Source organism: Molossus molossus, unplaced genomic scaffold, assembly GCF_014108415.1.
Source record: "Molossus molossus isolate mMolMol1 unplaced genomic scaffold, mMolMol1.p scaffold_m16_p_4, whole genome shotgun sequence".
NCBI lineage: Eukaryota > Metazoa > Chordata > Mammalia > Chiroptera > Molossidae > Molossus > Molossus molossus.
Window position 1 is genome coordinate 124,597,724 of NW_023425377.1, and position 15,674 is coordinate 124,613,397.

Here is a 15,674-nt window from a genome sequence, read left to right on the forward strand (position 1 = left end):
CTCAAGGATTCTACTTTTGGTATTGCATTTCTTAACCTTTAGCATCCCATAAAAATAATTCAATGTTCTGTTGACACAGTTTCTAAAAGTCAACCATATAAAAAAGAATTTACAATTATTACTTTATAGTGCTCATTTACTAGTAAAACAGTATTTTTCTTCAATACATAAAATTTTCCATTTTTTCATATGCTGAATCTGTATGAAATCACATCTTCTAAAATGACAAATGTAGAGGAGCAGCAGCTACTAATGGGCACATTTTCATGTCTCTGGATAGTCTATAAATTTACACATAAACTTGTCCAAAAAGCAATGGGCTTCATTCCTGAAAAGCACACGATGACTGTGGCATAAGTGTGACAGAAGAATCCCTCAACCTTCTCGGTGCGACAGCACCCAGCAGGGCCGGAATTTGCCGGAGGGACCCACTCCCGCTGTCCTAGCTCATCAGCCCCACGGGACACAGTGAAGAGCAGGGCCTGGACAGCAGCCGGGCGGCACGCCCGCTGTGCTAGCTCATCAGCCCCACGGGACACAGTGAAGAGCAGGGCCTGGACAGCAGCCGGGCGGCGCGCCCGCTGGCTGGAGCAGCGTTACCTCGCCCTTTCCATTCGCTTCAGAGGTGGTCTTCCGGAAGCGGAGATGCTCTTCGACCGGTTGTAGCTCGGTTTGTAGCCCAAACCCCACTTATCCTTGAGGGAAGCAGCCTGATGAAGGGAGAGGAAGAGGGTGACTATAAACTGCTATGAACAAGGGCGCCATTTCCCCAGGTCGATGACAAGTGACTTTAAGTGTCACTTAACAATGTGGGCAGATCCAAGTAGGACATGAGCCGGCCGCTCGTTAGTTCTGCGTCTGTCAGGAGAGCTGTGCAGGGAAAGTACAGCCAACAGCTGGGCTGAGAGAGGAGCAGACTGGGAGCGGGCTGCCGGGTACAGCAACAATACGAGAAGAAAGGAAAAGATTAAAAAGGAAGAGAAAAGGACGTGAGAATTACAAGCAAAGAGGAAAAGACCACCAATCACTTCAAGCACCACCTAAGGACACCTGAGACAGGACTCTCCACTATGGCAAAGGAGCGGACGGGGTGACCTGAACACGCCCCGTCTCTGAAGCCCTCTTTTCTTTTTTTTTTCCATTGCTTTTTTTTATTTTATGAATTTTTATTTATTTTTTTGTTACAGATATTTTACCTTTTTACCCCATTGGCATCCCCCACCCCACCCCCCTCCACCCTGTCTCCGGCTTAGTTGTCCATGTCCATTGGTCACGCATACATGCATATAAGTTCTGTGGTTTATCTCTTCCCACCCCCCAACCCCCATCCCCTCTTCTGAGGGATGTCAGTCTGTGCCCTACTTCCATGTGTCTGGGTCTACTGTATTCCACAGACTGTTATGTTCATTATATTCCGTATATAAGTGAGATCATGTGGTATTTGTCTTTTTCTGCTTGGCTTCTTTCACTTAGGATAATACTTTCCAGGTCCCTCCATGTCGTCTCAAAGGATACCGAAGCCCTCTTTTCCAGATGGGAGACGGGGCGCCATGGAAGGACTCCATACGGTGATGTGCGATACAAGGGTTACCAGGGCAGTGAGGGGAAACGCCAGGGACAGATGTTAGCAACACACACGTTTCACTCATTTCCCCAATCCTGCCCGGCTGGTTTGGCTCAGTGGTTAGAGGGTCAGCCCTTGGACCAAAGGGTCAAGGGTTTGATACCCAGTCGAGGACACGAACTTGGGTTGCAGGTTCATCTAGCCAGGGTTATGCAGGAGGCAACCAATCAATGTTTCTCTCTCTCCCTACCTCCTTTCCACTCTCTCTAAAAAGAATCAATGGGATCGGGAGGAGGGTTTCTAGGAGGGAAAAAGGAGAAACATCTTTAACAAAATAAATGAATAAAAATTGCAAAAAAAAAAAAAAGGCATGATAAACATAAAAAAAGTAAAAATAATCAATGGAAAGATATCCTTGGGTGAGGATTAACAACAAAAAAAATTAATTAATTAAATCATTTCCCCAATCCTCTCTACCTAGTTTTATTTTTTTACTTTGTATCCTCACCTGAGAACATTTTTCCATTTTTTGTTCAGATAGATTAGGAGGGAGAGAGAGGAAGAGAGAGAGAGAGAAACATCACCATCAAAGGGACACATCAAGTGGCTGCCACCCACACAACCCCAACCAGGGCCGGGACAAACTGCAACCAAGGTACATGCCCTTAGCGGGAACCGAACCCGGGTCTCTCTGGACTGCAGGTCAATGCTCTAACCGCTGAGCCAAACCGGCCAGGGTCCCTAGTTTCATTTTTAACAGTCGACTACCAAGTATAAGCTACCTTACAAATACTATGCAAGCATTATTTTAACTATATTGTATGATTATTAGGTACATAGTACCAAAGGTTTTAATACAGAACTATGTATTATAGATCATCTCTACCCATTTATTAGTATCAGAAGCCAGTGATGAATAACTCAAATTGGATTTTATCTTTAATTTAAATAATTTAGAACAGTATTCAAACCAGGTTGTCTGGGACTCTGGGGGTGATGAAGGGAAGAAAGTTCAAGCCAATAAATGCTCGATCTTTGTACTTTTCCCCCTTTCTCTGATTCAACAGCTCTGGCTTAATCTGCTTGTATGTAGTGGGGTGTCACCAAAAACCTTATTCTGGTTAAAAAAAAAAGTTAAGAACCCAATTATATATTTTTTAAAAGTAATTTCTCCACTAATAAGATCACCTTGACCTAAAGCAACCTACCTCCATTTGAATAAGTTTTATAATTATTTCCTACTATATGTGTATAGCTATATATTTATTTCAGTTGTTCAGGAACTGAACTGAATCCCAGAAAATGTGGTAGGTCGTTGGGTCAAAGATAAATAACTTGCTCTTTAAGATACTCAAACTCTAACAGAGGCAACTGAACAAACACATGGTAAAGTAAGAAGGAGGTGCAGAGAGGCCAAGTCAGCTGTTGGGAATGGGGTGGGGTAGGACATCTCAAAGACTTCACATTTGAGGTACACACTAAAAAGAAGTGTGACTTCATGAAAGGCAGACAAAACATAGTGACTAAGGGCAGGGACTGTAGAGTCCCAGTGTTGGGTTTGATTCTTGGCTCCATGGGGATTGCTGGTGTATAACCTTGATCAAATTACTTGATCTCTCTCTATCTCCATTTCCTCCTCTTTAAAACGGAGAGAATGGTACAAACTCCTCACAGGGCTGCTGCAGGGTTTGATGGGTTGTTGGACATAAAGTACTTGAGTGCTGCATGGTGCACATATGAGAGCTATGCAAATCCGGAGGCATCATCACCAGCAACAGAGGAAGAAAGAGAACAACAGAAATAGCATCAGAAAGTTTCATAAAAAGAAAAAATTTACTTCACTGATTGGCTTATTTCGCTTAGCATAATACCACATAATCTCACTTATTTGCAGAATATAATGAACAAAATAAACTGATTAACAAAACAGACCCAGAGACATAGAAAGGAATACAGTTCGGACTGACAAACCTCAAAGAAGGGGGACGGGAGGATAAACCAAAGAACTTATGCGCATGTGTAACCAATGGACATAGACAACAATGCTGAGGCACAGGTGGGGGGAGGGCGGGATGGGGAGGGGGATGTCATGGAGGGGGAAAGGAGAAACATCTGTAACAAAAATAAATTAATAAAAATAGAAAAAAGAAAATTGCTTACAAAAAAAAAGAAAAAAGAAAGAAAAGGTTTAGTTCAATAAGCTTCTTGGCAAATGTTGACTCACTCGCATACTGGACCGCCGTAACTTTTTACGAACGTCTCTTCGAATGTCATTCACAGCAACAGATTCTAACTGCTGGTAACGCTGGATTTCTTGGTTGATGGTTCCTTCACTTGCACCTAATTTTCTGGATAAAAAACAAATTTGGCAGTTAATGTAAAGAAGTTACAAAATAAGACTGATTTTTACTTCCTCCTTTTTAATTCCTTCACTTTTCAGGATATCAGATTATATCTGAACACGCCAAAGTCGCTCATGAAGCTGACCCTCATGAGCTCAACCAAGCTCGCTCTGTCGTGAGAGGAAATGGTCCTGCTCACTCCTGCGTCGAGCCCCTGGGACCAGCGGGTGGCGCTGTGCACAATCTGCAGCAGAATCCTGCCTGCACGTGAAAGTCGGCCTGCAAGTCAAGCCTCTAGGAAGAGTTTAAGGAAGGAAACATATTTGCTTCAAGTCATCCCCCGCCCCCCGCAAGAACAAACTCAAACTGTCATGTAAGTCAACAGGAAAATGTAAATCATTGTGTCAGAACTAAATGACAAACAAGTTTTTAGGTGATAACTTCCACTGTACAAAATGCACATATTTGTGTAAAGTTTTTGCATGCAAAAAAATATATATATAAATACAGGTGTACAAAGATTAGAAAAGAGGAGGCATGACTATCACCTCTGAGAAAACAAAAATTTCAAAATTTTCCAAGAATAGTCTTATAGAAAAAGTATATCTTAGTACCATCCAGCAGACAAAGATACAGAAAATAAATGACCAGCACACACTTCCTCCTGCACACCCCCCACCCTCGCCTCGCCTCGCCCCACAGTCCTCACCCCTAGAAAAGGGCTACTACAGGCAGGCAAAACCAGTGTGAACTCTGAATTCAGACCACTGGTTCAAATTCTAACCCTTTATCTCCCCCGGGCCATTTTCTCAGCCATGAAGTATGGATAATGCCATCTAACCTCACAGGAATGCTGTGGAGATTAAACTGAGGTAACAGGTCAAATGCATAGTACGTACTTGATCAATGCTCAATTTGTTTCCCCTTTCAAAAATGTGAATTCCTGAAATACTAATGTTGGCAAAGGACTAGTGTACATATTTACATAGGCATGTGAAGATACATGTCAGTGCACGTGCAGACGTGGAGACATGTGTGTGTGACATGACAGCGGGCATAAACTGCTCGCACACGAGGAGCTGTGGCGAGCAGCAGAGCAGTCTCAGGCCTGACCGGGTCACTGGTGGGTGCAGAGCTCAGCACCCTGCCACCGTCCCCCGGCCCTGCTCATCTCCTTTGTGACCAAGGGCTGTGCTGGCCCACGGCCAGTCTGCCCACACCTAGAACTCGGGTTCTGCGCCAGGGAGGACTGCGTGGAGTGAAATGTCGGGTACACACTTCAGGTCGTCTATGACTTTGGCTTGCTCATTCAGCTCTCGGATGTCCACTATTCGCTTCACCAGCTTTCTTCCCCTCAGATCTCCTTGCTGACTGCAAGACGCTCCTTGTCGTCGATATTCTGCAGCTTCCTGAAAAACCAAGGCACGTCGGTCAGATCACCCTTTGGTCACACAGCAAATCTACACTATCACAAAACGACACAAATCAAAGCAGCATGCAAGAATCAGAGGCATCTACAGGAAGTACGATGATTGGAATTCTCCAGTGATTAACATCCCTTCGTTTTCATAGGAATCTAGTTACCACCTACGTTTCCCCAGGAATGAGCTCTGCACACTTTCAAATGGGCCTGGCCTGGCTGAGGGGAGCCCCCCAGCTCGGGGTCACACAGATACTCTGCAGGAACAGAATAGCGCTGGTGTGGGGGCGTCAGGCCTAGCAGGTGATTTACAAGTCGCTGCCCAAAGGTGAGCTTGTGGCCATCTCCACTTACTGAACTTCCATCTGAACTCTAAATGATAAACAGTAACATCAATTTTTTAAAAAATGTCTTTCTAAGAACAAAAGTATTTCATGATACAATGGTTAAAAGATAGTTTAAAACTTTTTAAAATCAATACCAGAATGAAAGCAGAGAGTAACTTTCTTTTTAACTATCAAAAAATTCGACACTATAAAATGTAAGTATAGATGGAAATACATATTTTTAAATGTATACATTTTATGTTCATGTACTTTGCTTTTGAGTATTATTTTTTAACATCTTTATTTAGATATAATTTACATGCCATAAAATTCACCCATTTTAATTGTACAGTTCAGTGGTGTTTAGTATATTCGCAACCATCACCACAATCTGTCCGGAACCTTTTCACTACCCCCCAGTGGAACCTCATAACTGTCAGCAGTCTCTCCCGGTCCCCTTCCAAGCACCTCCCGACACCCCTGGCCCAAGGAAACCGTTAATCTACATTCTGTCTCTATGGACCTGTGCACTTGTAATGTTAGTATGTTATCTGTAGGTTAAGGTACAAGATGGTTGATAGACATTATTATGAAACAAGAAACTCAATTAAAAGATGTTATTAGGACATTAAAACATTATTATAAAATGTAGACCCAGGAACCACCAGTCCCTTCCTTCCTGCACAATTAGCAACCACAGTACAATAAATAACACTGAGTTATAATATCCCGCCCCAGGGTAAGGGCCAGTTGGGAAAGGCCCACGGTGAGTTTACATACAGTGTGGATAGTGGGAGACATGGTATCCACTTCGTCCTCGTCCGACAGGTCGCCGATGTCCATGGAGTTCAGGTCGGCCATGTCGTCTATGAGCTCCTCCCCCGTCAGCGTGGTCAGGGTGTTGCCCAGAGCGTTGAGCCTCTTGCCGATGTTCGGGTCCATGTGCACGTCGATGCCGCACATCTTCCAGAGCACGTTCAGCGTCCAGGTCCCGGCGCTGCTGCTCTCTGCGGGATCGAGAAGTGACGCCGGTCACCCTGAGTGTCGCTATCTGAATAATTCTGCAGTTCAGGGACGAAGTGGATGGCAGCTCGTGGAGCACCAGTGTCTGTCAACACAGCCTGTGGACTGAGTCCCTGACCGTCCAGTGTGCACCTGCTCCTGGGGCCTGTGGTTTCCCCGTTCCGGTCCCTTCCCACACCACAGTGCAGACTGCCGTGGCCTCCCCACCAGCAAGCACTGCAGGCACTTAGCCCAGGGGAGGGTCAGTGCTGGAAAACCAAGAGCCTGCCCCTGGACTCGGAAGACCGTCCTCCTCTGGCGAAGAGGGCCCGGGGCTCCTGAGCTGCTGCCGGCTTCGCTTCCCGCCACGTGTCAGGAGCGGCCTCGGTGGGAAGACAGAGCAGAGGACGAGACGAGAGCTGGAGTCCTGCCGACATGGACCTGTTCCGTGGTTCCTGGGGCCAACTGACCCGGCTCCTTCCTTCGGCCAGACAGCTAATCCCCAGTTTAACCGTGGTCTGTAAACATCCTCCTAACAGGCCCCTTTGGCTTAAGTTAGTTTGAGGGGCTTGTCCTCCCTTCTGAACAAGTCCTGACAAAGACTTTAGTGTGACCTTTCTCTCGTCACCGCCCCGCCTTCCAGCTTGACTCTGGACGTGTCCTGACCTTCCAGTCCCGTCAGTGGCTGTCACCTTGCTGCTCTCTGGGACACCTACTCAGGATGAGCTCTGAGGCTAGGCTTGGGGAGGCAAGAGGAACAGGAAGGAAGGAAGGAAATCACTGACCTCAGTCAGCTCCCACCCCTCTCAACACTCAAGAGCCTTCCAACAAATCTCTCCCTTCAGCTTACCCTAATTTTATATCAAGCAAAATAAAAAAATTTACACCAGCTATCACCTTAATCAAGACAGCCCATTCCTCCACAGTTACCTCCCACCTGGTTTCCTAGGGGTTTCTCCTCCCTTTCTTGAAAATGTCCCTCTCACACTGTCACCATCTGATTTCTTGCTCAAAAAGATTTAGTGGCCTTCCCACTATCCCCCAAATCAAGTTCCAAGTCCTGATTCTGGGATTTAAGGTTTTACTCATCTTATTCTTACATAACTTTGTTCCAGCCAATTTAGACAACTCTAACTAGACACTGTGTTTTGCCATCACAGCTGATATGACATTCTCTGCCTGAATTTTCTGTGACCTATACCTCCCAGTTTTTGCTAAGAAACAATTTTATCCATCTTTCAAGTTCCTGTTTAAATGCTTGTTCTTCCATGAAGCGTTCTCTGATCCTAGTATCCTTCCAAATTTAAAAATGTTCTCTCCTCCTATAATTTTCAATAGCAATTAGAATTTTACATTTTATTATATTTATCATGTATTATAGTTTAATTATGCAGTAGAGCCTTAACTAATTATTAAAACTTAAATTTATGGAGTAGAAAGTCTACCTTAGTCTGTCTTCCCCAAAATATTTGCAGTGTACCTTCTGCAGAGCAGGTGTCCGATTTATAACTGCTAAATTAAATGTGCTAATGATTGCTACAAATGCTTTGGAATTGGGGAATGCCAGAACAAGTCGGTGAGAAGACCCTCCCCCCAACACAAGGCAGCCCCCCCCACACACCCACGCCGCGGGGTGACCCCGACGCGGACCTACCGGCGGCTGCTTGTCCGGTCGTCCGGGAACACACTTCGTAGGTGCCATCGGGGACCACACCTGCAGAGAGCACCGGGGTGCCGTTCAGTGAACTGCGCTTTGACCGAACATCACACTGCAATTCCTCACCCAGAGAGTGACACCGACGTATGGACAAGACCACTGGCTGCTCTGGGCCTCAGTTTCTAATCTGTGGCACGAAAGGGCTGCCTTAGATGATGTGCAGTATAAACTTCCTATCTCAAAAGATTTTATTCTATAATTTTAGGAATTTAACTGCAGTTTTATCTTCACCTTCTGCATGGGATTTCCTTATCTGAGTGACGACCCCTGGCTGACTCTGGAGCTCTAGCTTCTGGCTGCTATGACAATCTCTGACATCAGGAGTGATGAAAATGGTTTTAAAATGACAACTAAGAACTGCCACTTTAGGTCACAGACATGACTTATCAGTCTTGTCTTTCCCTTTGACCAGGAACATCTCAAAGGAGAAAAAAAAAGACTGGATTCCCTGACGACTCATAAGGTCATGGACCTCCCCCAGAACACCCCAGATTTTAGCTTCAAAACGTTTACCACCACTTTGCTTTAATGTTAGCTTCAACAGAGAGGTTAACTAAACCAACAATTTTAAACAGTCAAGGACATATCATCCTTGAAATAACTTTTAAACAAAGTAAAGTCTAAAGACAGAATTAAACCCCTTTTCAGTAATCCTTAATGGAAACCAAATTTCAATCTAAATGTACATACATCTTAAATGAAATAACCTTCTGCAACTCACTGTCTCACATTGGTATTCAAACGTTACCTGAATCTGAGTCGTAGAAAAACTGCAACTTAATTTGGGAGAAAGGGTCTATTTGTTAAGTGACAATTTCTATTATGTAGTTTTTAATTTTAAGATAGTGCCAATGACTTTAAAACCTAAATATATTTTGAACCTTATGGTACCTATGCCTCAGACACAACTATAAAACAGAAAGAACTAGCTCTTGATTCAGGGTAAAAGATCACCCAGTTCGCCTTCATAGTCATGGTCACCCTTCAGAGCAAAAGAAACCTAGACTACCCTTTCAAATCTAAGAATGCCAGAATGAAAGGAAAACCCTTTAAAATTTGAGTAACATAATTGAGGCCAAGTGAAAGGAAGAACTAGTAACTAAAAAAATAATAATAATAAGTTGTAAAAAACTCAAGAAATGTCAGAGAATCTTTTAAAATTAAGTTTAAAAAAGTTTTTATAAATTCTCAGAACACAAAGCTGTCGCATTAAGAAGGAATATTAAGATGCCAGGAGCAGATCCAGTCTGGACAGCGAGGGAGGAAGCCGGCCAGCCTCTTCCCCAGGGCGCCCGTGGCCTCCGGCAGAGACAGAAAGCCGAGCTGGACCAACCACTACTCTGAACCCAGAAGGACAATTTCAGGCTCTCATGACCGAATGCTACTCAGGTGTTAATCTTTCAAACTTCATGGTTTATGTAATTTTTCTAAGTTCATGTTAATGAAAGGGGTCTAGCCTTTACTACCTATTTACATGGTCTTTTGAACTCTTCCTACATTCTACATATTAGACTGGCCATTCTAACTTTCACTGCATTTCCCAAAGAAACATTATCACCTAGAGCGAGAATCTGATTGGGCCATCTTTTTTCTAGGGCAGAAATGATCTGTAAAAAGAAATCCTGAGGCATATTCCTACTGCTCTTATTTCTCTGCCCTATACTCAACTCCTCAAAAAAAAATTACGCTAGTTACATCTAAGTATACTTACTGTTAGTGAAAACTACAACGTCATCAACTATGAAAACCCAGAACTGGAAGAAGATTCTCTCCCACTGCAGAGGGAACATGGTATAAACAATAGCACGCCACCTTTTGAAACGTAATCAAGCATCAGTCTTGGCTTACAAGACTGGCTGCAGCATTTTAGTTCATCACCTTTCCTTCTTTAAGTATAATTATCCTCATTAGGATTCATGATGCTTTATTAACTGTTATAATACTTAAACTATTAAAATGGACAAAATAAACCCCTACACCTTCAAAATAACATATACGCACAGCTGCAGTAATTCCCGACCTGAGTGTTATGCAACCGAAGGAATCACACTGTTTACACTCTACCCCACAGATCCGGACATGTGGACGTACTCGTGTCGGCATTAATTAAGGCAAGCTTCTTGCTCCTGGTTATCTACACCTGTTCTGTGTTACATGCTGAACTGGATTTTACACTTTCTTTAAAATCCCTGCAGAACAAAGATGCTTTACCTGGTCAATGATAGGAAACTATAGAAAATGTGAGTCGACTGCAGGACAAGTCAAGGAACGAGGGAGCCTTCAAAGGCCACATCATCAACAAGAATGGCCACCCGGTTCACTCACCAACACTCTGGCATTTTAAATAGAAGTAGCCGTCATTTCACAAAATCCAGTAACAGTCCTGTATCTGAACATCCTTTATTTTACAAGTGAAGATGGAGGTTGTTTCTGTTTTCTAAAGCTCATGCAGAAAAGAAGACACTCACAGGCATTCATCACTAGGTCCCCGCGGATCTCTGGCTTCCAGTCATCCCACGACGTCTCGAAGCCATCAGCAAAGCGAATGCAGAAGTTTTTGAAGTGCCCTTTGCTGACCAGAGACTCTGAGGAACAAGCCGTGATGAGAGTGCTTTCAATGGTCAGCACCAAGGCAGAGCCCGTGTCCAGGTCTCCGCTGTGATTGGACTGCAAGATATCGAAGAAACAAGACAAAAGGTGGCAACTTCCGTATTTGGGAATTCTCATAGGACTCAAGGGGACAGAAATCCATTAGGGGCAAGCCCAAAAGCGTCACTGAAAAGCAGCTTAGAAAGATGCCTACTTCAAAAATTAGGTTACTCAGGTGAAATGCATTTCCATGTGCTTTTTAAAAAACAAACAAACAAACAAACAAAAAACTTAACTTGCAAAAGACTATCTGCTTTTCTATCTCAAGCTTCTGTTTTCATCGTGGGGAGTGTCTGTTCACATTCTGACCCCTACCCTTGGAGTGTGCGACCCTCCTGAGTCCATCCATCATGCCGTTAAAAGTTACCATTCAACTCCTGAGACACAGACGGTGCCAATCCTCCACCCAAAGTTTACTACAAGATAAACTGATTCAACAACTGCTTACAGGTTTTTAAGCTAATATAACAGTAAAATATAAGCCTCTGTACTTGTTTAATTGCAACTTCTTGGTCTGCAGGGTTTCATGGCCTTTTCTCTCTCACACACGTGCATGCAAATATGTGTTTTTTGGTCCCAAATTATGAAGAGAAAATTTCTGCTGCTTATTGGTCAAGGTCAAAATTAAGAGTTATCAGACAGGTGTCAATCTCATCACTATTCTGAAGGACATCAGAGTGCATAAGAGAAAAGTCTTTGAGATTCGCCTTTAATACACTGTAGATGAATGAATAATGGTTGAAGGAGTTCAATCTTACTTGCTGTTTACTAAACTCAAGTTATAAACTGTTCTCTTAAGAAATTTATTGTGCCCTGGCCGGTTTGGCTCAGGGGTTAGAGCATCGGCCTGCAGATCAGAGAGTCCCAGGTTCGATTCCTGCTAAGGGCACGTACCTCGGTTGCAGTTTGTCCCCGGCCCCTGTTGGGGTCATGTGGGTGGCAACCACTCGATGTGTCTCTCTCACATTGATGTTTCTCTCTCTCTCTTCCTCCCTTCCTCCCTCCTGCTCTATCTGAAGATAAATGCAAAAATGTCCTCAGGTGAGTAGTAAAAAAAAAAAAAAAAATGTATTGTGACCCTATACACCTAGAAATGGCCAGCAGAGTTGTGGGCTCTCGGTGTGGGACGAGGACCTGAGCCCGTACCTGTGCAGTACTTGTGATAGGCAGGCAGATTCCCAGGTCATTCACAGTGAGCTGCAGGAAGAGCGTCCCGAAGGCCTGGGCGGAGGTCTGCTGGATTCCGGGGAGCATGTCCACGACTTCCTTCGTGGCCATGTGAATATCCTTATGCAAAGCCATGCGCTGTTCGTTCCAGTTGTCATAGGCAGCCTTATAGTTCAGCCAAAACAGCACAGCTTTTGATGATTAAGGCAGGGCAGAGAGAAAATTTAAACACACACACAAATAAACAACACTGTAAAGCTATATAGCAAGTAAACCTCAATAGCTGGAAAATTACACTGATTGATAAAAATCACCCCCAGAACACTGTAGCATTAGAATTGGAAAGGATATAAGAGGATGTGGTCAACTTGACAAATGAAACAAAGAAGCAGAAAGCAGACAACTGTACACTAGCAGAAGGAAGAAGACAATCCAGGTCCACTCATTCATTCAGCAAGTTGTCTGTGAAACACCTGTTGTGTGTCAGGCACTGGGATGGAAGAACAAAGGGAAGCAGCCATGGCCCTTGGCTCTGCAGAGCTTACTGTTGCTAATGTTAGAACGTCCTGGAGGAGAGGTGCAGAATACCAGAGGTGGAGTATACATAGAGAAGAAGGGGTGTAGGGAAGAGTCAAAGACATGTAAGTGTGTAACAAGAATGAATTCTAAGGAGATCCTTTATTGGATGCTGTGTATAAGAGGAGCCTAAAGGGGAGATGGAGGAGGGGCCAGAGGAGAAGGAAAAGTGAGTGTCTGTCAGGGATAAAGGAATAGAAAGTACTGTAAGGAATTGTTGAAAGCTGATGAGAAGTCAGTAAGATGAGAAATGAAAAGAACAGACACTGGATCAAGCAAAATAAAATGTTATCCATAATGTTGCGAAAAGGGCAGTTTTCCAACCAACTGATCTTATCACCAGCCAACGTCTACCACCAAAGTCAGTTCCAACATACTCATCCAATACGCATTATTCAGACCCTCTCGATCTGCTCAGCCTTATCTCGCATTACTTTCTTTCATGAAAGCTGCTGCTGCATTTTCTCAGACCTCTGTGCTCATGTACCTGCATCCATGCTCTCTGCCGCTTGGCAAGCAGTTATTTTTCCCTGCTACACATCAGGGACTGTTCTGCCACTGGATGCAGAGGCAAATAAGACAAGCTTTTGTTTCCTTGTCTCCCTGGTGAACTCCTCACTCCAAGGTGAATCTGAGGAACTGGCATCTGCTCTAAGCAGCACAGGTGAAGGCAGAGACTCCCTGAGACCCTAGAACACCACCTCTAACTGGGCTCTGATTCCACTTAGCCACTTAGCTCCTCCCACAGGGCTGAGAGTTCCCAGAGGGCAGGATACTGTCTTCAGTATTCAAATTCCATTTCTAGGCAGTACACAATAAATTTTTAGACAATAAGTGAATCAAGACAATACCAAATAAATGGGTGCATTAGTTACCCAAAGCAAAAATCTTAGCATTGCAATCTATGTAGAAAGCAAATAACTTTAAATACCCTTGGGAGGCTCGCATTTCGGATTTACACTGGTGAACTGCAGTGATCTTTGCCTGGGACACCACACACTCTAAATCCAACAAGACTTGCCTGACTCTCACCTCGGTCAAAGGCCACGGGCTGCGCGTACACAATAGGTCTATTCAAGGTAATGAGCACAGCTTCCCTATCTGAAGAACCACTGATTTCTTCTCGGAGGGCATTTCTCAATCCAATTCTGGTTTTAAAATAGGCAACTTGATGAAAATCAGAACCAGCTTCCTCATAAACCTAAATTAAAAATTCAATAAAATCAAATAATGGAAAATGTGTTAATTAAAGAAACTAAAATCACACCATTACTGGTAGTGCACCAAAGCAGTTATAGTGTATTATTTTCAAGTTCACGCACTAATGATACATACCTTATACTCTACAACATAAACACCTGAAATCAATATACAAGATGAATGGGTATTTTAAGAACTAAATGTAAAGTCAAATATCAAATTCATGCAAAATCTAGGATGAGGTTCATATTCTGATTGGCAATGTATTAAATATTCCAAGATAATTAGATCCTCGCTCCTCTCAAAATGTTTTTACTTGAACAAATTATTTTTCTAGAGATGAGAAGGAATTTTTGTTCATTTCCCCCCGCACTCAATTTTGAAAGGGTGAGTGGTATTCATTTCATTGGTTCTTCAATTCACAGAGGGAAAAGGTGAAAATCTACATAAATTTTAACAAAATAAAAAACAAAACAAAAAATAACCCCTATGAGTTGTGAATATTAATTTTTATAACATCCAGTCTGACTTACTGCTGTTTGTGTATACTTATGTTTAATATTATGGTATGCAAAACCTGTCAATGTTATAGGATAGCTAAGAAACTTAGTAACATTTTAAAAACTCATCAATGTTAGCGCAAAGCAATAAAATAAAAACAATGTTTAACAAATAAAGAGAACTTATAAGCAAATATTTATGAAGATACTGGATTAAGTTTCACATGATTGCATTTGCACTAGATTATAACAATACATCACCAAAACGCTCAATAAAATACCAAGGTAAAACTGTAAAGGCCTTCATGAATACATTTTCATCAGAATTTGCAATCAGAAATTTTAGCAACTTATACAAAGTATTTTCATAAATATAATGATGCTTAATGTAGTTGTAATTGACATGCAAAATTTAAAAGCCCCAGTTCTATGTCAACACATTCCACGCTCACCTGATGCTTGACGATTTGTCCTAGTGCCAGGTTCAAGTCCACCTGGCATTTACCAAACAGTTTCAGGTAGCTGCTGCTCCCTGGTAAGGCTTTGGTTTGGAGCCGGTTAGAAAGCTCCAGTTCAATCAGCCCAGTTTCAAATCTCACAGCTCTCATTGATGGGGTCGTAGCTGTTACTTGAATACCCTGGCGGATTAAGTAGAAAAGAGACTTAAATCAACAATGTCCACCACTCAAATGAAACCTTTCAATATACGATAAATAAAACAGAATGTTTTAAAACACACACGGGATGCCTAATAAACTGATTAAACTGTCAACATTCTTTAATTTCTCGTTAGTAGAGACTTTTTAGCTATTAAATTTCATTTCAGTATTTTGTATTTAAAATCTAGATCATTCATGGGTTAAATACATTACAATTAAATAACTATCAGTAAGAATAATTTTTATTTTTAAGAACATTAATGGCTTAAATATGGAAATATAAAGTTTCTATTAAGGTATTACAGTTAATTGGACAAGTGTACAAAATATTTCTTGCAGGTTGAGCTAAATGTTCTGCATGGAAAGGCACCCAAGGTCTTTTAAAATGCAGAAATATATGCATACTGAAAAATACAAATGAAAAAGGCCCTAGAGGATACTGTAAAGCTTCTTCCTTGAGTAAATATATATCATTTCTATTTTCTATCTGGCATATTTATGTATCGTATGAATTTTCCAGAACAGCAGGCATTAACTAGAAAATTCTTCTAA

General features: G+C 42.5%; 1 protein-coding gene across 3 annotated transcripts in view; it reads right to left on the reverse strand.

Moving 5' to 3' along the window:
• KIAA1109 (KIAA1109 ortholog) overlaps positions 1 to 15,674 on the reverse strand; it is a 147,618-nt gene that overhangs the window by 28,514 nt on the left and 103,430 nt on the right. For 2 of the 3 annotated variants that reach the window (XM_036241410.1, XM_036241409.1), the window contains exons 56-64: positions 14,916 to 15,101; positions 13,796 to 13,964; positions 12,167 to 12,378; positions 10,840 to 11,038; positions 8,309 to 8,368; positions 6,433 to 6,659; positions 5,185 to 5,315; positions 3,789 to 3,912; positions 601 to 710 (exon numbers count right to left, since the gene is read on the reverse strand). In XM_036241410.1, the coding sequence (XP_036097303.1) occupies positions 601 to 710; positions 3,789 to 3,912; positions 5,185 to 5,315; positions 6,433 to 6,659; positions 8,309 to 8,368; positions 10,840 to 11,038; positions 12,167 to 12,378; positions 13,796 to 13,964; positions 14,916 to 15,101 (1,418 nt within the window). Of the gene's footprint in view, positions 1 to 600; positions 711 to 3,788; positions 3,913 to 5,184; positions 5,316 to 5,497; positions 5,699 to 6,432; positions 6,660 to 8,308; positions 8,369 to 10,839; positions 11,039 to 12,166; positions 12,379 to 13,795; positions 13,965 to 14,915; positions 15,102 to 15,674 lie in introns of all 3 variants that reach the window. The other variant, XM_036241411.1, reaches the window with a different exon arrangement.